This window comes from Falco biarmicus, chromosome 8 (assembly GCF_023638135.1).
Source record: "Falco biarmicus isolate bFalBia1 chromosome 8, bFalBia1.pri, whole genome shotgun sequence".
In the NCBI taxonomy this organism is placed as follows: Eukaryota; Metazoa; Chordata; class Aves; order Falconiformes; family Falconidae; genus Falco; species Falco biarmicus.
Genome location: NC_079295.1, coordinates 614798 through 640642, shown reverse-complemented (window position 1 = coordinate 640642; position 25845 = coordinate 614798). Strand labels below are relative to the sequence as shown.

Below are 25845 nucleotides of genomic sequence, written 5' to 3'. Positions count from 1 at the left end.
TCGGTAAAAACACCTTTATTACAGAAGGTGCTACTTATTTAAAATACCTTATTACAAAACATCTTATTACAAAAGTTATTTTTAAAAAAGTAGTATCTTGTTACAAACCACCTTATTACAGAAGTTACTACTGGTTAAGAAAGATCTTATTACAGAAGCTGTAAGGAAAGGTTTCGCCTCAGTTCATCTTACTGCCCGGTGCTCCCTTAGCACATCCCGGCCACAGCTGGGAGCTACACAAGCCGAGGCGGTCCTGACAGCTTCTCTGCTCCCTTCTCGTGCGTTTTGCTCAGGGCTGGCTCGTATGAACACGCATGAAGCCATTACATGGATGGTTTAGGTGCTCTTCCACATGGATCTCCTGAACACCACAAGTAGAGGATGTGCCCCCTTTATCCTTCAAACAGTATTTTAACATGAACACAAATGTATAGCTATTAAAAACTTAAGATCTGCTATCAACATAAGTACAATCTTCCTCTAAAAGTTTAAAAAATATTTTCAAGACATAATTAGAACAGAGTACTAGAATAATAAATAACTTATCATTACAGATACCATTAGCATCAAAAGGAAATTATTAAACCAGAAGAATTCCCCAGGAACGTAAAAGATCAGCAGCTGTGACATACATACACTTGCTGGTGAAACAGAGAGCTGGTTCAGGAAGGAAGAAGGTTTCCTGGTTAATCACTTAGAAAATTAGCTCATCTTTCCTTTAGCTGCTCTCCTGAAATCTCAGACCCATTCAGACCCAGAATCTTGCGACTTTCCAATGCTTTTGTTTCATACACGATCCCCAGTAAAGGGCCACGGTACGACTGCAAGCAAAGACAGCGAGAGCACCAACCACCACCTATGCCGAGCATACTGTAGCTCCCAACAACGTTAAATAGATAAATAAATAAGTGAAACAGATTCCTAACAGAGCACTAAAACCCATCTGCTTCCCAGTAAGGATGTCTCAAGAAAGTGTTTAAGGGTTCCTGTAAAGTTCAGACTTTCCAAATCTAAAGAATACAAACAGCTAAGGAATTACTTCATATTAATTACTCTGACCACTCGGTGCTTTATAACTTGACAGGTAGAAAATGTAATGAAAGAGGCCTACTGAACAATACCCTACCAAGTTAAAAAGAAAGCAAAAAATAGAGTGGTGTGGGGCTGGTTTTTTTGCTGGTTTTTTGTTGTTTTGTTTGGGGCTTTTTTGTGTGTGGTCTTTGGTGTTTTGTTGGGGTTTGTTTTTTTTTTTTTAAACACAGCTGAAATGATCCAAAGTGGCTGTTGTGGGCAAAGCTCCACGGCTGCTGGAGTCTGACAGGGGAATCCAGCTGGCAGCTGCTGCACATTTGTCACCCACTTCTCACTCTCTTATTTCATCCTCCAGAAAGCACCCCCGCTTCCGAGGTACATCCACCGGTAGACGGAGATCTAGGAAGAAAAGGGAACACTGAGTACGTATCAGTGCTTGGATATGTTTCCCTTGGCAGCATACAGAGCAATTGCATTTCTATCAGGTACTATAAAATATGCTTTCAATGTCAGACTATAACCTGATCACCTGAGGCCTACTGTTTAAAGAAACAGGAATTCTTCCAATTTTTCAAAAATTTAAATATAAAACCCCAAAGCAGATTATAAGAAAAGTGCTCCCCTTCTTCAGTATGTATTATTTAGAAATGCCTTTGCCACCATGGATACCAAAAGCCAAACATTAATTACTATAAGCCCCTGGCAGTATCTACAGAAAGGCCTGACCTGCTTGTGCCATATCCCTTTGTTTACCCAGAAAAGGCACAACTGCCTCAAAGCACACCACAGCCAGCACCAGGATCCCAGAAAAAAACTCGTGGCGTCACAGAGAGGACAGACAAGAGGCTCCTTTTTTGACAGTTACCTCGATCCACAGCAGCACAGAGATACTTCCCACGTATGGCCAGATCTTGCAGGTCAAGAAAGTGAACAAGTACCCCGATAAAGTCACAACAGCGCTACCACTGCAAACATCACCCACAAGAAATTTAACCTCTAAACAAACACATTCACATCTTCCAGCCTCTGTTCGTTCTCTGTACTACAAAGTTCCTGCCCAATAGGCACCACTTTTGCACTTTCTGACACCTGTCTCCTGCCAAAGCAGACTCTGTTGGGAACACATCTTGAAAACGCATAGGGATGGAGAAATGAGGGGGCTTGTAACAATGCACCTCTAAATTATGGCAAGTTAAGACACAGGGTATGACACCCACTCATCCCAAAGAGCAGACTGCCAGGACAGGCAATTTGAAATGCCTTCAATGAATATATAATGACGTCAAGGTAATGGCAACTGAGCTGGAGCAAGCAGCTGCCGCTCGGACTCCCGAGAGCAACTTCGCTTTGGGCTTCACACAGATGTTCAAGAGCTCAGGGCCAGGCCTGTCCCCACATTAACTCTTAACACCTTTGTAGGAAGAGATCTCACTGTGACCGGATAGGAAAACTAAATGAACATTAACAGTATTTTTGGCTGGAAGGTGCAGGAAACAGTTCAAGGGAACAGATGACAGCATGGGAGACCTTGCCTGAATGAAGATTTGCCCTTAGCAATTGCACCTAGAAATCTATTTACCTTGGAGGGAATGAGAGAGAACACACAGTGACACAACTGCAGCGGCATGGGAGTGGGTGGTAAATGTCTAGGGCACCTTGCAGCATAAAAAAGAAAAAAAGTCAGAGAAAGTCATCAGATTATTTGCAGGACTAGACGACTCACAGAAAATATATGGTCAGCCATCGAGAAAGAAAGATTTTTTGCTTAATGTCTCAGCATCAGCTTAAATGCTTCAATCCACAAGTAACAAATGCCCCCTGCTCCATTCTGAGATGCCTATTTCCAGAAAGACGGGCTGCAAACAAAAATTCCTCCCATCAGAATCTGGTCCTTCTCCCGTGCTCTTTTAGAAGAGGAAGCACAAGCCACAGATATTAGGTCCAGTATAGCTGTGCTCACTAGCTGAGTGTGCCTGTGGAGCACAATGCAGAGGAGATGGGGAAGGAGACTCAAAGTATTTACAGAGTTCCTCTTAATCCTTTGTGAAGTCCAAAAGGACTCCTGTTACAAGTGTGTATGCTGCCAACAAAAGCGGACAGATTTATTTCAAAACTCCCATTTTAACAGACAAGCTCAGCTAGAAAGTAGTGGGAAAAGCAGACGCATCATCAGCACCTTCAAATCTATGTCCTAAGAGCGAGCTTGGGGCTGAAAAAAAGCAGTCCCTGAAAGGTGACCTATTCCTTGCACCTCCGTGTGATAAACACGGCAGGAGCTAGAGCACCATACCCATCGCCTCTCAAGAAAAAGAGTGGGAAGGGAACAGATGACACAGCCCGTAATCATTTGCAATGATGTATCTTAGCGCCGAGTTAAGTTCTGCACCCTTTGTAGCAGACTCTGGCTCCCGGGAGGACTCAGAAGTAGTTGAAGAGGAGGGTTCTTCACCCGCTGTGTAGTTAATCTGCATTAATGACATTAACTTACAAAAACCACAGTGGATGCTAAATGTTTGCACAGCTTCAAAAAGGGACTCTAAAAATCAACTGAAGGTTACTGAGGCCTTTTCTGCTTAATGGTACAGAAATGCCGAAGACACTGTTGGAGACAGGACAATGAACTAGAGACACCTTTCATCTAGATTCTGCTGGGCAGAATGTTCTTAAAACTGGTAAACTAGAATTTAGCTGAGAAGGCTGGTTAAATACATTGGTTTTCCATTTGAAGGAAGCAGATAACCCATCTCAGTGATTTATGGTGCTGCAGAGATGGGCTGGCAGCTACGGAGGGAAACCCTGGGGACGGTGTTTTAGGGAAAGGACGCTTGTCTTTTCTTGCTACAGAACAGCTGTGAAATGCAAAGAAGTCCAGTCCACTCTTTGGAGGGAAGCAATGCCTTCTCCACAAAGGCGGGTTTGATTCTTGGTGCGTTTTTACAGATTAACAGCTCGGGTTGGGCTCAGAGCTGCTCCCAGTCACTGAAATGTACCACATTATATTGGCTCTCGCTGTGTGGTATCTAGAACTTGGTGTCACCACGTAACAAAGAAAAGTGATGTTAAAGAAAAGTGACATTAACATAGAAAAAAACAGCCTACTGAAATAGATGGAAGAAGAGCCTTTTTCACAGCAGGGTGCATGTATCAAACTGCAGGCTCAGAAAACTTGCAAAGGAGTGCCCAAAGGAAAACAGGAAAACAGAGAGGACTCCATCACACTCAGAGGGCAAGTTGCCAAGAAACACCTGGAAATCATCGTGATGCATTTTAGCACAGAGAGATTAAAAAAGAAGTTGTTTCCAGAGTCTCACAGAGGACAGGAGGTGCTGACAGACAAAGGTGTAGTCAGAGCAGCAGAAGTCAGCTTGCACTTGAGCCTGCCTGCTTCAGGCTTACAGCTGACATGCAGCCGACAGGCTATGCCAGCTTGGAGGCTTCTATCATGCACCCAACTGACTTTGGGCTAGCTTGAGCCTGATCACGTTGGGCTCAGGTGTGCTGTCTATCTCTACCCTTAACACGCACACCAAGCCCCAAAGGTACAACAGTGGAGATGCAGGCCTGGATGACCGTCACATTTCCCAGAGAGTAGACTATGCCAATCGTTGCTAATTAGCATTAGCATAACAGTGTTTCATCCCTGTGGAACAATCCCATGGGAATGCTTTCCAACATGTTCCTGTACATAACTTTACAACTGGCACGTTAAGCAAATGTTTTGCTTCAGATATGAAAGCTGAGAAGTTTGCTAGTTATCTGTGATACCAGGAAGTAATTGAACAAGAACTCTCGATTATGTGTTTTAAACAAAAGCTTGTCTTTTTTCAAGGTGGCATCCCACCTTTTTTCTCAGCTTCCTGACAGAAAGACTTTATTCCTTACTTAAATGTTTGAAACTGATGGGCATTATGAGCTGAACTATTAACTAGCATCATGATCTGGAATCTAGAAACCACCCTTTGAAGTGAGCAACAGCTCTTCAAACCCCACCATCGGCTCTTTGATGAACAGCTGTGAGGGAAACAGCTTCTTAGAGACTTGCAGGCTGAACCAAATTCCCCTCTAGAATGGATCCCAAGTACTTTTTGTGTCCTCTTACGTCTCTCTAATCTGTGGACATTTAGGTTTTCCCTTCAGTTACTAGATTTGTGAAGTTTTTAGCCTCAGATACTCTGTGGCTTGTTTTTCTCATGTGCTTCAGGACACTACCAGACTGGTACAATGTGTTCAGTGATCTGAGACAAAGAGTTCAGACTTCTACACTAGCTTCATCAGTTTGGTGGGTTTTGCCCCTGGAACTTCCATAGTTACCTCATTACTCAGTGTTTCCTTCACAGCACTGTCGCCCTCCAGCGAACACGTCTATGGACTTAATCTCAATATTGTGACATCCAGGTTTCTGGCACAACTCCCAGAACTTCAAATTTTATTTACTTACATAATTTATACCCTTTCCCACATCAGAGTAATTAGCATACATGTCTCTATTGAAGTGTGTTGATAAGTACACTAAGAGGTTGTACAAGTTTAGTATTTTAACTGAAGGAACAACGAGGTATTTACACGGCAGACAACAATTCTTCTACTCTCCCCTTTCTGTAATAGTTAGTTTCAGAGTAGCTGTCACCGTAATCTCTGAGAAAACGTAGAATCTTTCTTACCGAGAGAGTTGCCTGTGTCTGAACTGCGTCTTTTCCGGGAGAAAGATTTTACAGATGAATCTGTCTGTTCTACAGATTCGTTCACAGGCTCAGCTCCTGAAGTGAATTGTCTCTCTTCTGTCTCCGATGTCCTGGATTCACTTTTAACACTAGTATTCTCCTTAAAAAAACACAACACAACACCAAAAGAAATAAAACCAAAGATCACTCAATGTTATCTTATAATAAAACTAATATAAAACCAATAAAACAAAATAAAAGCTATTCTTCTCCACTCCAAAAGGGCATCTAACAGGTGGTGAACACTGCCTAGACAGTTGACATAGTAAGTGTTTTTAACTCAGAAGTAAGGTTGCTAAATTGAAACAACCTCTTACAAAACATCATATTAAGCAAAATATGAGATCAGAAAACTAGAATACACAAAGTTAGGGTACATGTCCCCACAGTCTGAACTTTTCCCTCAGTTATTAAAATAGCTAGAAGAAATAAGCTAGAAGAAATATAGGTGCACTCATTCTTACCAGCACGTGTAATAATAACGACAGATCTAGCTCAACTTGACAGAGCTGTGTGATGCAGAACCACACGTGAACCACACATTTCTGGTTGGGAATCTCACCCCACCCCATCCAGTCGTTAAGACGTTAAGTTACAACGTGTTGCTTGCTTTTTAGAGCCCTCTGCTGCTGCTCTACATGTATTTTGCAGGCAACCATTTGGCAAACTGGTACATTTCCATGATCATGTGGCAAAAACCTGTAGCTTAAAAAAAAAAAAAAAAAAAAAGACCCGGACAACCAAGTTCTGTTTCATTTTCACTGAGGCAGTACAGGCCCAAAGTTAAGCACTTGGAATCTACCTTTAGACAGAAAAATTTTCACCGTATCACCTGTTCTAGAATAGTCATCTCTTCTGCAAATATCTTATACATCAATAACCTAAAGATGAATGACTGCTCAGAGCCTGCAATGTTTCCTTCTATTAAGGGGAAAAAAAGCTTTTGAAAACCATTATGTGTGAGTTTACAGAAGACAAGAGGTCACACCTGGTAATAAGATAGTCTTTCCAAAAATCATGCTCACCACCTTGAGTCTGTCATTACTCAATGTTGAGTATATAACAGGCTATGTGTATACGTATCAATAGAAACACACATACATTGCTTGACAAAGTTGTATAATAACATTCAAAAAGGCCTGTGCAAATACAGTAATGGAGTACTCCAGGGAGAACTAGTTCCCTCCCACACACCTCCTGCACTTGCTGGATACCCATTTGACTCGGTTTTTCCTCTTTGAAATGTGCTGTCTGGATGTATTGCTTTAGTACTGTTAACAAGGCCACGTGAAAAACGCGTGGCTAGCAGTGCCTTTTGTCTGATGTCTGAACCACAACTCCTTCCCAGGCACAAAAACAAAGAAGGCAGGCAGGCTGTAGGTCACTACCTTCACCAGCTAGAATCCAAGTCTCACGAGTGATGATGATGACTTCTCTATTCCTGGTGACATTTCCATAATAGCAAGTTCTAGAAAAATCAGTGAGCAGCCTTCATCAAGTAGTGAGAGAAGGGAAGATTTCTCAGGTAAGCATTCTAAACCGGATATTCCACCGGACAACTGCTCTAGAAACAATTCTGCAAACTTCATTATTTAAAAAGAAGAGACTAATGAAAAGCAATACCAGGCAGGGGATGTAGATACCAAATTGCAGTGTTTGATAAAGAAAAAACAAGTAACATGCATATTGGGATAACCATTATCAAGAAACTGTTACTAGCATACGTGGTGAAAGTAGTCTAGACACTCTAACTAGCAGTTCTGCAAAGGACCTGGGGATGCTGCAGTGCCCAGTAAGGCTAACGACACCTTGGGCTACACCGGGACGAGCGTGGCCAGCAAACTGAGGAAATTTCATTCCCCCTCACTGGTGAACCTGTACTTCCAATGCTGTGTCCAATTTTAACCCTTACAGCTGCGTGTGTGGAAACTGAAGAGCAGTCATACTGCACAGCACCCCTTTCAGATTTCTTTTTATCACTGTGTTTATAGAATCTTACACACCAACTCTTCAGTAATCTAATGTAATAGGTAATAATACCATTTTCATCCTAACAGCATCAGCCTAGCCCACACAAGTCTGGCTCCCAAGCTATCCCTTTTTTTTATTGTTCGGTCTTTTAAGCGAACATGTTTCTGACCATGGATTCACCGCACCTGTGGACAGACCCTCCACTCAGGTCTAATACTTCTGCAACTTCAGAGTCCAAAACATTGTTTGGCAGAGAATCAAGCAAAGCTACCAAAGCTGACAGACGTGAAAGTTTTGCCTTTTCACTTCAGTTACTGAAAAACGCCAAAACTGCTGCATCTCACTACTTACACGACTTACGAGACACTGACTGGACTATACCTATACCCAGCTGGAACCATGATGGGAAGCTGAGGTACTAAAATTAGCAACTCGCATGAACGGGGTTTGCTGGATTCACCTTCCCCAAAGAAAGCAAGCGTTTCAGCCTTCACATAGGTATGCTGCCAAGGAGACTGAACGAAATCAGAGGCAAATTCCTCTTGATCAAGCATTACAGAAATGTTCTATTTCCACTTTAAGAAGAAAATAAAACATTTCTTAGGAGTAGGAGTGGAATAAGAGGTGCCCATTGAAGGCCAAAGCCTCTAAAAGTCTAGGACAGAAATTCACTGAGGCTGAGAGGACAACGCTGGATCTGAACTGTTGAATGTACTAACTCTTTTCATGTAAAGAGCTGCTCTTTAATTTGCTGTCTTTTAGGAAATCAGGAAAACAGAATAAAGCAGGTTTCTACTAAACTGTTACTTCTACAAGGAAGACAGTTCAAGGCTCAGTGCTGGTCACAAGAGTAATTAAATGCTGGGAAATACTGTGAACGAAACAGAAAACAAAACAGTACCAGCTTGGTCAAAAGGTCCCGTATGCTAAAACCGACAGTTTCAAGGGCTGACTTCAGTCCACAGAGCAGAAACCCAAGATGAAGTACACAGTATCATCGCAAGTCTTCCGGCTGAAAGTAGCTGGAATGTGTAAGCAGGAATGCCCTGCTCTGTTTGCGCTCCTTGTTCTTGCTCTTCCCTACACATCAGGTTACAGCTGTTGTTTTGAGACTTGACGCTGGGCAAGACAAACCTTTGATCTGACCCAGCAGAGCTGTTCTGATGCTCTTGTATGAACAGTGGAGGAAATTGCTCCCCCTCTGCTTGTATAGAGAGGAATAGAGCGGTCTTCTGTGCACGCCCACTATTCTGTCATAAGCTTGCTCTAAAACACATGGTACCAACAGCCACTGAAAGCCTGAGTGCTTCCAGATTCAGGGATGAGGAAGAAAACTGTGCTGGAGCCTGATGTGAGGAGTACAGGCACCGAAGCCTCCTCTGGAGAGTTCTGCACCTGCCATGACCCCAGGCTCTGGACAAGTAGGGTGTTAAAGTTAACCTTCCCTCTCCCGAGTTTGGGAGGAGGAGACTGGTTGAAGAGGAGTTCTAACAGAAAGAGGGAATCTGTCAAACAAAACGCTGAACAGTCCCTGAATTGCTTTTCAATTGCTCAAAAAATGAGGCCAGTTATTTAACCCGTTACAGTCCAGGACCAACATCAGGATTCTCACAAATATACAAAACCTCCCTCCCAAACAACTACGTGGTTCGTGTGCTTAATTCCCCCAGTTCTTGACAAGGAAGTTCGGGTCACGGACTCCAAAGGCCTTCAACAAGGGACAACCTATCATTCTAAAAATGCAGTTCCAAAATTCTAAAACTGACAACATTTAAAGTGCGGTCAACACTTAATATAATGAGTGGGCACCAATTAAGGAGTGCTGCCAACTCTATGCACTAGCACAGGGATGTGCTCTTCCCTACACGGTACTGAGCAGAACGGTCTAGTCTAGGCTTGAGCTATGCAGAGGCTTGATCAGGATACACACCCCTTTCTAGAAAGATACCCAAGAGGAAGATACTAATCTTTATAACGCTGAAAGCAACAACGGGAGGTTTGCGCCAGCTGATGATTTCCGATCTAGAAACTTCAGTGAAGGCGTCAAGCTACCGACAGAACAATAAGACAGTAGCTTCAATGCACACACAAAAATGAGATTGAGTGCCTACATGCAAGGTAGGTCTCATGCAGCAGAAACAGATGCAGTCAATCTCCTGAGCTTACCTTGTTTTCAAAACAAAACAAAACAAAAAGCAGAGCACGCATTTGCTGCCTTAACAGAGTAACATCTAGAATGCCCCTCACCCCTCATGAGACTTATAATTTTACATACCGGGAAGACCAGGTACAGGTAGACCGAAGTACAATTACAACTTGTTGTACACCACAAAGTATAAACCAATGAAGATGCTTTATACCAGTCAAATGTGAATAAACTATACTTTCCACAGAAAACAGAACTTACAACTATTTATCAGAAACAATCTAACCGTTTATCTAAATTTAAGCAAAAATCTGCCTCCAGCAGCAATTCTCAAAATACCCTTCTTTGTTGGAGATTAAAGATGGTATGTTACAACCTAAAAAAGCATCCACTTCATCACCACGAATACACCTGCACTACGCATGTTTCCCATGCAAATGAGCACCCTAACTTGGCCAACAGGCTGACACATGTCATGCTCATTAACATGGGAAACATGGGATACTTTTTCATTCCGTCTTCTTTTTTACATCTTGTTTTACCAAGCAAACCCTTCACTGTACATTAAAAGCTTAATTAAAGAAGCCTTCAGTTCTTAAGCAGGCAAGAATATTGAAAAGCTACCGGTCCAGACCCTAGCATTACTATCAAATATAGTTAGCTCAAGAAAGATGTTGGTTTACCTCCCCTTACCTGCTCTGGACTGAACAATTCTTCCTGAAAAAACATGAGGGAGAACTCAGCTGGGCGGTGATCTGGTTCTTTGCTCCGTTTTTCATCTGCTTCCTGTGTGGTCAGAAGTTCTTGTAGTATTTTAGCAGCAGCAGCAGTTTCTATAGACAGAGTGGGATCGGCAGCACAAAGAATGTCAGAAGGCTGTAATGGAGACAAATTCAGTGCTCCATCTGCTTCCACCAGAAATGATGTGTCTGAAGTTACAGAGTGAGACATTCCAGCTGGCCTTCCTCAGTTGAAGGTGGTGCGTAACTATTAACAGGCGGTGCCTGATTTCCATTAAACTCCAGGATCGAATACTGGCTCTCTACAGGTGCCACTCCCACCTTTTCAGCTTTGCATGATGAATGCACCTCAGCGGCAACCTGAAACGTGGCTTCAAGACTGACTTCTGCCTTCTTGTTTTCTTCAGATATATTACATAGCCAGTCAGACGGCATCAGTTCAGCTTCATAAGATGACTGTATTGGAGGATTCTGGAAAAAACAAAATACAGTGAACTTGTGTATCAAAAAATTACCATGACAGGATGTGTATTGATTCTGTTTATCCATTTATCCAAAAGCTTGAAAGATTGTCCGTTATTCTCAGTTTAATAGCAAGTTTAACCAGAAGAAAAAAGATAAAAGCTACTGCTTTGTCTTGGTTTTCATTAACCACCTTACTCTTGGCACGCTTCCTTTCTTCTATTCATGGTCTATCCTGGAGAGAAGGTTACTTACTAGGAGCTGGTGTATGCCTGCAGATGCATTGTCTGCACACCCTTTGCACCGCAGGTGTTAAATATACCCAAGCATTCAAATCAGAGACTTCTGGTCTTAGTAGGACCTGTGGGGGTACACTAGAACCACCCTCTTCACGTGCCACATACGTAATAGAAAATGAGAGAGAAAATCCACCCGCCTTCAGTTCCTTCTAAAACTCAAGCATTCCTGTTGTTGTAGTATAAAAAAATCAGTATAAACCACATCATTTTTAAGCAAAAGAAAAAGGTCCACATGCTGTAAATGTGCATATGGACAACACAACTTGAGGAACTCACCGCTTCTTAACCAATAATACCATTTTCCTCCTCAAGTGATTGTCCATAGGCACATCTACACAAGGGGTGCCCCCCAGGAACGCCCCAGTCCCAGGATGAGTGGGAGTTCAAATACCGGTGAAAGCAAATACTGCAAAACTGCCCTGCCTGTCACAGCCTCACATCTGGACTCTCCGGTCATGACAATGTCCCACAGAGGCACAACCCAAAGTCTGCATCGATCTGCATAAAAACCCGACAGAATTTCAGGTCAGAAACACTTCTTGTAGAACCTACAGAGACTGCCTTTGCCATCACAGATCACGTCTGAACACTACTAAAATTTTTCACTGTAATGACATCACAGGACGACAGGACACAATCAGCAATCCAGCGATGATTTTTTTAGTAGCATTCCTATATATCGAATAACCTTTAAAACAGAATGAAGACAATGAAAGAGTTTTTCCAAAGCAGCAAGTCCTACCCAAGTGAAATGATAGATGACATTTTAACAGCCAGTGTCTGTACTGCTACTTCTTCTGGAGGTGACTCAGTCAAAGGACACTAGAAGGGTCATTTCTTCTGACAAATACAAGTCATACAATGATGTTGAACAGAAACTCAGGTCTATTTAAAATACAGCCTTCTTTTGGAAGAGATCCAGTATGAAGGAGTAGTCCTTAGTGCCTGACTATCCTTAGACCTTTTAGCTGAGGTCATGGTTAATGAAAAGCTACTTCCAGAGACGAGTAAATTAGAGAACAGGAAGCTACAGGATCACCTACTAGGAAAGCCGTATCAGATCAAATGCCAGTGAAGGACTTGGTCTCTCCCTGATGGAGATACCACAAAGAGATGAGATCCTGTCTCCTGGGTGTGTGAAGGCAAGTCCTAGTGTGGATTCGTGTAGATGTGCCAGTTTGCAGATAGCCACAAACTGTGGAGGGTGGGGGGAAACGGAGGGGGAAATAAAACCTGGAATTTGAGAAATTTAGGTTTAGTTAAGCAAAATCTTTTCATTAAAGGCTAAGCCACCTTTATGTTTTTATGAGATAGGTTCAAACATTATTCCTCTCATTTGATTTTTTTTCAGTTCTATTTTTTTAAAATGTTAATAAGGTGTTTCATTTCTGTTGCATTGCTTGTTTAGTGTCATAAGTAGTCAGGATTCTAAGTAAGATCTGGATTACCAAACCATCCAGGAATAAGATCATCCCTGCCAAAAACCAACCAACCAACCCACCCATACTGAAGCTTTTTCTGCCTCTTCTTAGGGGACCTCAGCTTGAAGCTGTTATAGCACATATTGTCCTCTTGGATGCACTACAGGATCTCGTGTGTATTTCCAACAGGAGAAAGGGGCCACACAAAGCTACAATTTAAATCCTTTTAGTTCACCTGGAGAAGGATGGGGGGAGGCAGCAATGAAACAAGGAAAACCGATAAAAGATTGAGAAGTCAGGGCCTGAAAGACTAATAGCTTGCTGGTCATTCAAGCTCAAGAGGAAAAATGGTCTAACTTAGCAGAAGTGGTGAAAGAGAAGACGGGCATTTCACTTACAAGATTAGCGTAGCGTGTGCAGGAATTAAAGCACAACCACACCTTTTCAGGGACCGCTAGGACTACACAAATCTGGCTTGAGTGCTTGGGCAATCGGAATTAGTTCAGACTTGATTTCTTTTTGAAATAACATGGCTGATTATCATTCCTTATTACAAATAAAAGCAAACTACTTAGGACTGCTTTTAAGGTCAGAAAGTTCTTCTTTTTTCTTGCACGTTCATTTCTTCCATTTCCCGTTACCTCTTGCTTCAGTTCCACAAGGAAATACCGACAGCTTAATAACCATGGTAATAGCAATAATCAAACGGCAGGGCTGCTATTAAAAAAAAAACAAAACGAGGTGGGGGCAGGGAAAAAAAAAAAAAAAAAAAAAATCGCTGAAATCCCATATGTAGCCTCAGTTCACATCTATGATAAAGCAGTGGGGAAGTATTGAGCTAATGGTTGTGAGCTGCCAGCACTGCTGTTGCAGAAGATAGCAGGAGGTCTCTCAAAAGACTCATTCCTACCCAAGGATACTGATTCATCACACTAATCCAAACCCCACTTAAGAGAACCCAAATGAAAAAATGGGTAAGAAGTTGTACCTGAGCTCCCTGTTTTGTAACCAACCGTGATGAGAGTGTAATACAAACCTCTGAAACCCCGATTTCAGAAACCTGGTGAGATACACCATCATCAGCCACCATGTCTGGGTATAACCACCTATGTCCCCTTGCCATTCCATGCAGTAATTCTCTGTAGCTTTTCCTGGAGAGCAAACTGCAGCCAACCAACCAGTTAGTTACCGGCCTGGTCTGCCCATGTTCCAGTCAGGGTCACCTAACACTTTCAGCAGCTCAGGTGCGTACTGTACAAGCCCAGCAGCTGGCCCCCAAGACCCAGAAACTCCACCTGTCTTAAATCTCTCCTAAACTTAAAAGTGATGCTCTCTGCAAGACCCAGTAAGAACAGCACAAGGTTAGGCTTCCTTGTCCAAGAGTGCCCGCTTTTCCTTCTGAGACCACAAAGCACCGTCTGGATCCAACAGAAACGGGGCTGGTAACCAGCTTGCTGACTACTAGTGTGCCGATATGGTTCGCTGTCTTCGGGACTGGTCCAGCAGTTTCGCATAGGCTTTGCCACTCCTACCTAGCAGCACACAGCGTGACCAAACAGCCTAAAACGCCCCGCAAACCACACTTCAACAGCATCGCACTGAATTCCTGCAACTGGTAGAAGGTATCGAGTGGAACGATAGGAAATATACCATGCAATAGTTCTATTTTTTGTGAAGAACAATAAAAATGCTTAGTCAGCCAGGGCTGATAAATTTTACCGCTTTTGAGGATTTGTGCAAGTGGTTACTGATGGATGATCAGTACACCAGCCGGGCAGGATGCTCAGTACTGCAGCTTGCCACATCCCCCAGCAGAAGTTTGGGGAAGTATATGCCCCAGAACACACAAAAGGCAAACTGATTATTCCCCACAGCTCAGCAAGAACCGCAGGCAAACTGCTGTCTTCTGTACCACCTGCACAGCCTGTCACCACGTTCCAGGAGAAATGACCTATGCTATGCTAAGACTCGGAAATCTCAAGAAGTCCCGTTGATCCACGCGGTACGATAGCTGTGTTACCCTGCTCAGAGACAGCCGGTTACTGACCTGGTGGAACTGATACAGGGCACTGCTTGCCTTTGGCCTTCTGTCTGCCCAGATGCTCGGCAGCTTTTTGCTGGGGGTTTCCAGGAAACAAAGCAACCACTAGCAAGTGGCCGAAAGCTCTTCTGACTCCACATGCCGCCCATGGACTTGCTTCTCCAAACAACTGATTTTTACTAGACCCTTTGGACACTGTATATTATCCTTCAATCTAGCCACAACACCACCTCTGACAACTCCTTTGGAATGATTTACTATCCCATGGATCTCGGCCTTCCGAGATAAGCTATTTAATTGTGACTGCCCATCGCTCAGATGGATCCTCATGTCCTGGAGGAAAAAAGCAGCTCACAATGAAAGTGAGAGGACAAAGATGCACTGTGCGAAAAATAAATACTACAATATCGACAGCATGACTGGCTGTTGGCTATTTATAGCCTTACACTAACGTGTTACCCTGGCCATAACCTGCCCATCTTGGATAAGCTTATTTTTTAAAAGAAGTCATGAATAAAAGAGAAAGGTTGATATTTGCAAGACAGGAAACTGGATGATCAAGCTTGGGTAGGTCAACCCTTTTTCAACACGCATAAGCATAACTTGCTTCGCTTGTCCTCTGTGAGGGGGAAAAAAGTATATGCGTTATGCTGTAATAGAAAAGGAAGCTCTTGCATTTTTACTTCAGATCTTCTGATATCTGATAAGCCAGGCCCTCCAAATAAGGCGCAGTTTCCACTAAAATTACATAAAGCATTTACAAGAAGTACTGGAGTTATCTTTAATAAGAGATCTCCGAGGTGGGGCCCATTCCACAAAGTCACCTTAGTTTTCCTCGTTCATCAAATCAAACTCAGGACTGCAGGAAGCTGTCCGGGACAAAGAAGTGGAGCTGCTTCTCAGTATTTTCATAATATTAAAGAATCTCTTTTTGTCCAGGCAAGAACATTCTTCAAATACAAATGCAGGCTCATTAACTAAAAGCGATTCTGGTGAAGTCAAGCAAAAACACTCCACTGATGAGGACACCCACTATGCTGCTACCCTGAAACCTAACCTGAATTACAAAACTACCCGTTTAACATTCAGTGGTTCTTTGAAATAGGTATTTGTAAACCACATCACTTTCACTTCATCAAGCAGATCAGTTTTCAAATTTATATCCTTAATTTCACAAGTGTATAAACCTGCAGTTCATTCATACAGTCTCCTTCTCTTTCACCTCCTTTCAGTAGGCTACGCTCACCTGGAGAAAGCTGTCGTGGGTGCACGCTGAAGCAGTAGGACCAGCACAGCCAGCCAGAGGATCTGTGTGGGCTGCTGCTGAACAACTCTGCGGTGTGGCTGCAAGAATTCAAACACAGCTATCAGACTGCCGGAACTTGTGTCTGGTGTGCAGTTCTATTGCTTACTTTGATTAAACATTTCAATAATCACACAGTAAACGACATTCCAGAAATTTATTGTTACCTCCCAAGTCATTTTAAGACCAATTTCTTAACCTTAAAAATATTTAAGATATGTATAGATGTATTAAAAATATATATTGTAAAATTGGTAACATACACACATACATGCAGAAACCTCATAATCAGAGTCTTTTGTGTCTTAGTATCACCTCTCTGATTTGGCTGCTTGAGTTTCTTGTCACAATACACCACAGAAAGCGTATTCACATAGCTGAGCCTAGGTGTTCATACACACTTGTGACCATGTGAATTTTAAGACTTACAAAGAAAATGAATTATCTTAACCAAGAGTGTATCATTCCGAAGAGTATCATGACTACTCCTAAACTACCACTCACCAGAAAGGTCTTCATAGGTAAATGAACCCTACAGCCACAGATGCATTCAAAAGGCGCGACTGGACTTGCACTGTCAGGTGGCACCAATAACTAATATTTCTCACATGGTCTCCATGACTGATTTTTCATTATTAGACACTCTCGGATAATAAAGCTTCAACGCATTTCTTTGACGCGATTCTACTACTGTCAAAGGTTTTGCAGATAGTTGAAAGTAAACAGAACTAAATCCTTAAACTAATTATGGTCTAAGGCTAGTGGGGAAAAAAAGACTTAGATGAGCGTATTTTATGTTACTGACTTTTCAATAAGAATCATAATGAAAAACCAGGGAAATCTTTTTGTCACGGAAGTTAACAAACAAGTTTGAATACACACAAAAAGAAATCTTTTGACAAAGTTCTACTTTGATTTCATTTAATGGGACTTCAAAAGTGAAATGAAGAGAGTCAAGAATAAGATTGAACATACATTCTTTAGTTCTCTCACTTACTAAATACATATCTTAAGGTTAACTATCACTTTCCAAACAAACTAATCTTGCTGCTGTGCTTTCATGATGAAGGAAACCAGGCTTTTTCATGTGGACATTTGAAGAAACACGCTTTCAGCATTCTGTATGTTATAATATATAGAAGAAAGGATAGCGGAGAGATTAAGAGATACACAGGCACAGAAGTAAAACCGCTGAGACAGTCCTAGAGTGACAGTGAAAATTAAAAGATTTATCATACTCCAGTGAAATGTCACTTACACTCTCAGAAACGCTAATTAATTCACTGGAGGTTTCAAACGCCTCAGATTCCCTAAGTTTCTGTATTTTAGTTTTGATTACACCTTGCAAAATTTGGTATGTTTTCACTGCGTTCTCACACCCACCTCCCACCCCAGAAGGTTCTACCTGAGCAACATAGCCAAGTTATCCTTTAAACTTAAAGCAACGAGCGTCATCCAGTGAGAGAGATCTCCATATTCATGTCTAAATCTACGCTGGTCTCCCTCAGCTCCCCTACAGGCAGTACTTCAAAACAGGCACTTCCAGGACACCAGGAATCTTACCCCAAGACAAACTCTAAACCGAGCTACGTGAAATCGCACCCGAGACGCCCCTTTCCTTCCCTTGACTACGGGAGAGGGCTGGGGCCTTAGCTGAGACAGAGACAACTACAATTCATCATGATGAGTTTCAGCCTATGCTCTGTAACCAATAGAAACGCAAAGCGGGGACCACCTCCCACCTCCCACCTTAATTAAGCAAGTATTCTGGATGAGGCTTGGAGCTACCTGGTCTAATAGAAGGTGTCCCTGCCCATGGCAGGGGGGTGGGAACTTGCTGATCTTTAAGGTCCCTTCCAACCCAAACCATTCTATGACTCTCAGGACACCTGCTCCTGGGAGAAGACTTGATAGTTAGCAGCTGGTAAGGCAGGCTCCACACTCTGGCCACCACAGAAATCTTTGCATAAGGAGCACAAGGCAAGGAGCACGTGGCAGAAGTTGCCTGTCTCTTAAACATTTAAGTGTGTCTACAAGAAATGCCCAGCTCCTCAGAACCCTTCCTTGACAAAAATGACGTTACAGAAACTGTTGATTATTGTCCGAAATGTTCTCAGCAGAGGTCTCAGAAGACATGCACAAAAGATGTAATGATTTCACTGTGTAGGATTTCTAAACAGGGATAGATAGCTGTCTTTGTGAAGGTGCGGCTGCCAAAGGAGGAGCAGGCAGAAGGAAAGAATAACAACTGAGCTTTAGTTTGTTCAAGGAAAGAGTCACTGTTCTGAATTTCAGAAGTTTTAGGGAAACTAAAAAAAAACACCACAAACCCACAACAAATACACCACCACTCCCCAGAAAATACCCTATCATGTGATTTTTCCCATTCAAGGTAAGGGCAAGGAAAAGAACAGTAATTTGCTTCAACTCCTCTTCTGAAGAATAAAAACACTTCAGTGAGACTGATTTACTTTGCAATTGAGTGATTAAGTGAGACTGACAATTGTGGCAGAAATAATTTAGAAAAAAGAAAGGAGCCAAGACTTTTGTACTTTCTAGTTTTCAGTGCATAAAAAAATACAACATAAAGAAGCTAAGCAAGAAAAAAAATGTAGATACAAAAATAGTATGAGCAGAATGAAATATTCTACACCAGGAGTCCTCAAACTACGGCCCACGGGCCGGATATGGCCCCCCAGGGTCCTCAATCCAGCCCCCCCTATTTACAGAACACCCACACCACCCCCACCCGCGCCGGGGGTTGGAGGGGGAAACCAAGCAGACGCAGATGACTTCCTGCCATCTAATCCGCGCGCCGGCCCCCTGTTTATAAAGTTTGAGGACCCCTGTTCTGCACAATACTTTTGACTGATCTTTGAGTTTAAAACCTTAACCTGGAAAAACATGAGACCAAGGCCTAGGATACTACTTCTTAACAAGGTCTCAGTGCTTTAATATCATTGTCCAAGTTTTGCTTAATTAAAAAAACAAAAATGAAAGTTAGCCTCACACCGACTAGTATTGGACAAATATTCTTCTCCTCGCCCTTTCACCTCAACAGAAAGGCTATCCAGAAAATCACCAGGGGACACACAAAATCTGGAGGAAGGGCACGAATACCAAACAGAAACTCCTTTTGCTTTAGGTCCATCTTCCTTTTAGACTTGACACTTTCTAATTCTCACTTGAGATATACACATGGCGGAGTATTGTAGAAAAATATTGGAAAGTCTCACTTTAAAATCTATTTTTGAAAAGCAAATGCAGAAATTTTTTTTCATACCTGTTGGATAGCAGGCTTGTGAGTACGGCACTGAAGATGCAGAGCTGCTGCAATTTGCAATGGATGCGGCAACGCTTTGAGTCCCTTGCTGAAGTGGCGGAAGAGAAGCCACAGGCTGGAGGGTGTACGTGGCTCCTGTTGGAAGTGTCTGGAGTACAGGAAAGGCAGCCCCTTTATCTGGAAAAGCTGGGGAAGCCCCTTGCCCTGGCAGCAACCCAAGTGGTCCCTGCTGGATCCAAGTGGAAGGGACTGGAGTCGGATCTAATCTTTGTGCTGGTAAAGTGCTGGGGGCTTGGCACGAGGTTGCCATGTAGGAGTAAGGAGGGAAAACACCTTGACCGTAAAGTTGATGAAACTGTCCTACAGTCAGCAGTCCTGCAGTGGGTACAAAATAAAGCGAAACAAGTGTTAAGGAAAGGAGTTTTCACAGGCAAAGAAAGGCAATATGAGGAGCCAAGGCTCTACAACATGATTTGGGAAGACTACCTTTGCTCCAGCGTACTTAATCCAGAAAGGAGACTGTACTCTTAGACCCGAGCATGCACTAACTGCTGTGTGGCACACGAGTGAAGCGCCAACCCAGAGGTGTCTGCGTAGCATTCAATCTCCTTAAACTGGCAGTAACGAGTTACCCATATTTAGAAATGTGCTATAAATCAAAATGTGTAGTAACTTACTAAACCAAACAAAAGCAATTTTGAAAGTACGGTGTGTTAAATCAGACAATACATTCTAAAAAAGGGACATCATAAAGCAAGATTTGACCAAACTCCACTACTGACAGCTCACAAACGGCCAAGGGAAGGGCAATGTCAAAATCCTCCAATGGACTTTGCAAGTACTTTATGACAAGTCATTTATTTGGTCAAGAAAAAAATTTCAAAGCCAATTTTTTCTCAGCTCAACTAGTTCAGTGCAGACTAAAATATCCCAGTCTTTGCCATTTTGTTATTTCTTAGACAGTCCTTTTATTCTTCTCTATTATTTTATAGTTTCCTCTCTCAGACAGTTACTGTTTCATGAAATGGTATTTGCTTTTATACCATGACAGCTCAATTTCTGTTTTGGTGACTTTGTGGAAACACTGACAGTAACACCGCAAACGCCTGTGCTCATTGATTTCTGCAAGAACTACTGCATTTGTGACTCCCCTGCAGGATTGCATTTAGCCATGAGAATTACAAGTTTCAGGATGGTTCACGTCAATAGGGTTTATCTAGAAGCCAGGCTTTCTCAGACCTGTAGTTTCCAATTCTCACCCAAAAGGACTTTTTTTAAAAATAGCCTCACATTTACCTCTTGCACTCCTCTGATGAAATCAGTAACATACAGTCATTATTCTGCAAGTTCACATTTAACCATTAAGAATCACTAAATAAATACCAGCTGACCCTGAAGATTTGCTAAGACTTAATGTATAGGACCGTTTATTTCCTGTTCAGTACTTTCACCATTTATAAACAGAGAAGGAACAGGGGTATGAAAATTCTTTTGTTTATATTTTACCTTTGGATAGGGACATGAAGATTATCTAGTTCTAACACGTAAACAAGACACCACGGGATGCCAAGTTACCAACCTCCAGTTGCTGTCCAGGAATTGTTCCTGAATGTTTAACAGAGCGTTACACCCTGCAAGACACTGGGAACAGACGTGCCCCTAAACAGTCAGTACAGAGCGCACAGTGCATTGTCAGCCTGTCAGAACTTGACTGCATAGAAACCCCAATGTTTTCCTTGTTCTGTCTTTCTAGAAAATGAGACTCCTAGAGCAAAAACTCTGAAAAAAAACTGAAACTGCAGCCATAAAAACAGAGGACAAAAAATGAAAGTCATCTCTTTCTCATAATTTCCTTTACCAATGGTCTGCATTACATCAGACAAACCACGTCACTGAAGTCTGCAATGACTCATCTTAGCCTTAACAAGGTTAACATCAAATCATTAGTTTAAATGTTTCCTAGCCTCCCTACTGAAATAAGTTCCATCCCTTCTCAGATGCTTCATTTTGTCTTCTTGGTATTGCACGTGCAGTTCCACACACATCACGGAAAACACCACTTGAATTAGATGACAGTTCCTACCCTGACACAGTAACCAAGAGTATGGGGATACCCTACTCTGCTCTAAAGGCCAGCCGGTGCTGCAGACAGCAGTACCGTCAACTGCTTCTCCCCTTCTCCTGGTCGCACAGTCCTGCCGCTCCTCCTACACCGCGCCTTACAGCTCTGCACCCATGGGGTGCATCACTCGGGTCCAAGAGCCAGCCAGGCTATTAAAGTCTTCTCCGATCACTGCGCTGAACCAACACGTTGCTGTATCAGCTGCAAGGAAGATGACAGTTAACACGCCACCAAGGGAATGGGAAGCCGGAGTGCTCTTCTGGCAGCAGCCCAAGAGCACTGCAAAGCAAGATATTCACATCTTCCTTACACAGCACCAACTACAAAGCTTTAGGGCCGATACAAAATTTGTGGAATAATCCTGAGGGCTCACACTTGTCTTGGGAAAACTCAGATCCTCTCAAAGAGGGTTAGAAAGAAAGAAAACACGTTCTAGGGCTTTTCAGCAGTATTATTTTCTAATTAGCTCTCACCTACTCATTCAATCAGTTTTAAAAACTACGTAGCTTGTGAATTCTTTTTCAGGAGACAACTGACAAAAATCTTACTACCAGGTCTTGTCGCCTTTGCACAAAACTAACAGGATGCTCTAGTTATCACTTCACACGACTCACTGCTTCACACACATGTAATGACAGCATATTAAGCATCCCTACTGATGGGCATCCTTACTGACGGGCAAGAAGCAGTAACGTTCATCTGGTAGAGCTGTGCCAGCTCCACAGAGATCGAGCAAGGGTGTTCTTAGTGTAGCACGCAATGGAGACTGTACTGTAGTCTACAGGCAGCCTGAAATACATGTGAACCATGCTACTCATGCTTACTGGCAGCAGATCTACCTGCATAAACAACAACAGCTTCCCTATACCAGCTGAACTGAGATGCCACCGGCAAGGACAGGTAACCCTTCTCCCTCAGGAGAGCATTGATTTTCAAATCCCATGCCACCCAGCGCTTCTCAAAAACCCACCAAGGCCCCACATGGCCCACTCTGACTCACCAGGCCTGCTGAGCGTCGAGGGCGGAGGCAGCGGCTGCCCATTCAGTGGCGTGCCAGGCAAGCGCTGGAAGCGGTTGGGTGGGCGGCTGGTCACATCCAGGCCCGCTGCCATCTTCGCCTTGTTGCCCTTCGTCAGGCGCTTCAGGTGGACGAGGAGGTCGGGGCGGTCGCGGCGAAAGTGGGGGCTGCGGAAGCGATGCAGGGGCCCGGTGCAGTTGCCACCGTTGCCTTGTCCACCCTCTGGGCCCGGCCCAGGCCCGGGCCCCACCACACTGCTCCCCGGCAACATCCCCACCTTGCGGAAGCCATAGAGACTGAGCTGCCGGATGAAGCTGCTGAAGTTCTTGGTCTTGAAGAAACCGGCGGCTGCCGCTGCCCCACGGCCACCCGGCTGCGCGGCGACGGCCGGCCCGGCGCCCAGCAGCTCGCACTCACAGCGCGGCCGGTTGATGACCAGCCCCCGGCCGGAGGCGCCCCAGCGAACGGAGCGGCAGCGCGGGCTGTTGACCAGCCGCCACAGCCTGGCGGGGAAGGTGTCGGCACTGACGGGGACGGGCTGCTGCGACGCGTCCGTGTCGGTAGGTGGCACCAACCGCCGCGCGCTCAACCGCCGCCCGCGCGGCCTCCGCTTCCGTGCCCCGCCTGCGAGGCGCTGCCCGCCGCGCGCGGCCCCCGGCCCTCAGCCCCGCCGCGGCGCTGGTCCGCGCAGCGCCCCGGTCCCTCGGCACGGCACGGCCGCAGCCCGGCCCCCCCCGCAGCCCGGCCCCCCCCCCTCAGCCCCACCTCAGCCCCGCCATCCCCTCAGCTCCCCCTCAGCTCCCCCTCAGCCCCGCCATCCCCTCAGCTCCCCCTCAGCCCCGCCATCCCCCTCAGCTCCCCCTCAGCCCCGCCATCCCCCTCAGCTCCCCCTCAGCCCCGCCATCCCCTCAGCTCCCCCTCAGCCCCGCCATCCCCCTCAGCTCCCCCTCAGCCCCGCCATCCCCCTCAGCCCCGCCATCCCCTCAGCTCCCCCTCAGCCCCGCCATCCCCCTCAGCCCCCCCTCAGCCCCGTCCCCCCCCAGCTCCCCCTCAGCCCCGCCATCCCCCTCAGCTCCCCCTCAGCCCCGCCATCCCCCTCAGCTCCCCCTCAGCCCCGCCCCCCCCCAGCTCCCCCTCAGCCCCGCCATCCCCCTCAAGCTCCCCCTCAGCCCCGCCATCCCCCTCAGCTCCCCCTCAGCCCCGCCATCCCCCTCAGCTCCCCCTCAGCCCCGCCCCCCCCCAGCTCCCCCTCAGCCCCGCCATCCCCCTCAAGCTCCCCCTCAGCCCCGCCATCCCCCTCAGCTCCCCCCGTCCATTCAGCTCCCCATGTCCCCTCAGCCGGGCCATGTCCCTCAGCCCCGCCATCCCCCTCCGCCCCGCCGGTCCCCTCGGCCACCCCCTCCGCCCCGCCGGTCCCCTCACCCCGCCGGCCCCTCAGCTCCGCTGCCACCAGCATCTGCCGTAGCTTCCGTGAGCGACCGGGCGGCTGAGGCCCGGGGCCGAAAGCTGCCGCTCGGGGCGGCCCCGCTGCCAGCCCACAGCCGTCCCGGGGGCAGCCTGGACGTCCTTGAACCACGGCGCGGGCGGGCGCCGGGCCGTGGAAAGCGGCTGCAGGCGGGGCAGAGCGGGGAACACGCGCTCCGCGACCCCGCACCCCGCCATGGCTGCCCGGCGCCCCGGGACCGCGCGCGGGAAAGGGGGCGGGGCCGCAGGACCACGTGACACAACATCGAATCCCAGGGAGGGGAGGGGCGGGGCGGGGGCGGGTTCTGCTGAGCAGCCGGACCTGCCCGGGCGCCGCGGCTGCCGCGGGGTGCGGGCGGCGGGGACGGAGAGGGGCGCGGGCGGCGGGGGCTCGGGAGCTGCTCCATGTGCCGGGGGCACCCCGGGCTGGTGCGTACCCCTCCGGGAGGAATGCAGCCGGCAGAGCAAAAGTGTCGGCTTAAAAACCACTGGCAGTTCACAAAAGGAAAAGCGAATTTATAAGGAGTGCAGAGGAACACGGAACAAATCGGGAATTGTGTCACATTTGCCCCAAAACCCCCCAGACCTGTGCAGTTCTGATCCCCACGCCAGAACAGATCAAGTGGAGTTAAAATGGGGCAGAGAAAATCAGCAGCGAGGGTAAGAACTAGCTTCAGCGGAAGGAAATACTGAAGAAGGAATCTTCAGAGGGGCAGTTATATAAAAATATAGGTAGTAAAGTTGTAGTTAGTGTAAAGGAGGCAAGCACGACTCATGGAGGATTTCAAACAGGAGAAATCAAATCAGGTACTTAATCACAGGGAAACCGGGGAACTAATTGCCACAGGATGTTTTGGGTACCACAATGTTACTTGGCTAAGGGAGGGTGTGGGGGGGTGCGTGTGTGTGAAGAAAAGAGAGAGGAAAAAAGAACAAGATTAGCTACATTCACAAAGACTAGAACTCTTAAAGCGGCACCTTTGTCACTGCGAGTGCTTGCACTGTGCGCTGGCACAGCTCTGAGGCGGTGCCTGAGCTGCACTGGTGCAGATCTGCCCTCTTCTCAGCCTTGTGCTGTCAGCTGTGACTGCAGGCAGACTGCAGGAACCAGCAGAACCATCCTTACCGCTGCAGAACAGGAATCTGCTATGAACCAACAGGCAAAGAAGAGCAGGGAGCCAGGGAAGGAAGAGTGCGGTGATCTCTCTCTCTGCTTGCATCTTGCCCACAGGTCACCAGCAGTGGCAGAAGAAAACGACATTCCTCTGTCTTGGCTGCCCTCAAAGCAAGACAGTAGTGAGAAGACTGAGCACCTGTGTGTTTTGTGACCTCAAAATACATTATCTTGGAGTTGTCGTAAGATTTCTTAGCAAGAAGGTACAAAACCAAACCTCTTCTTTAACTAAAGTCGTCCTTATTGCTTTGGTTTACAGCACAGCCCCTAACCACCAAGGCAAGTAAAAGCGCAGTAAGTTCCAGAAAGGGAACAAAATTGAATAAACTGATGGGAAACTGTTCCTATTTTTAAACTGAAAGCAAAATCCCTCTGCTCTTCTGCATAGCTGAAGTGAGGAAAATGATGTTTGGGTGGGGTTGCTTAACAGAGTTTCACACTTCAAATTAAACCAGAAGCAGAAATTTTGTCAATGTTGTCATCAAAGCTGAAATCCAGCACCACAGAAGGATGCTGCTTTACCCAAGGAATTAATGGCCTACGATTCTAGTAAGCTCATGCTGTCATCTTCCCAAGACGCTTTGCAATTTTTTTCCCCTCGGTAATAACTTATTAAGAATTATGTTGCTCAGTGTAAACAGCTAAAAC

At 45.4% G+C, this 25845-nt stretch overlaps 1 protein-coding gene across 1 annotated transcript; it reads right to left on the bottom strand.

Moving 5' to 3' along the window:
* On the bottom strand, nt 1–24221 carry LOC130153724 (heat shock factor protein 5-like). Its single transcript, XM_056348980.1, has 7 exons — nt 24014–24221; nt 22542–23219; nt 19420–19794; nt 16080–16177; nt 10564–11081; nt 5694–5853; nt 1–1431 (listed from the first exon to the last, which is right to left on the bottom strand). Exons 1-5 carry the CDS (start codon nt 24219–24221, stop codon nt 10806–10808), a joined length of 1635 nt encoding a protein of 544 aa, XP_056204955.1. The 3' UTR covers nt 1–1431; nt 5694–5853; nt 10564–10805.
* Between the last annotated feature and the right edge of the window lie 1624 nt (nt 24222–25845).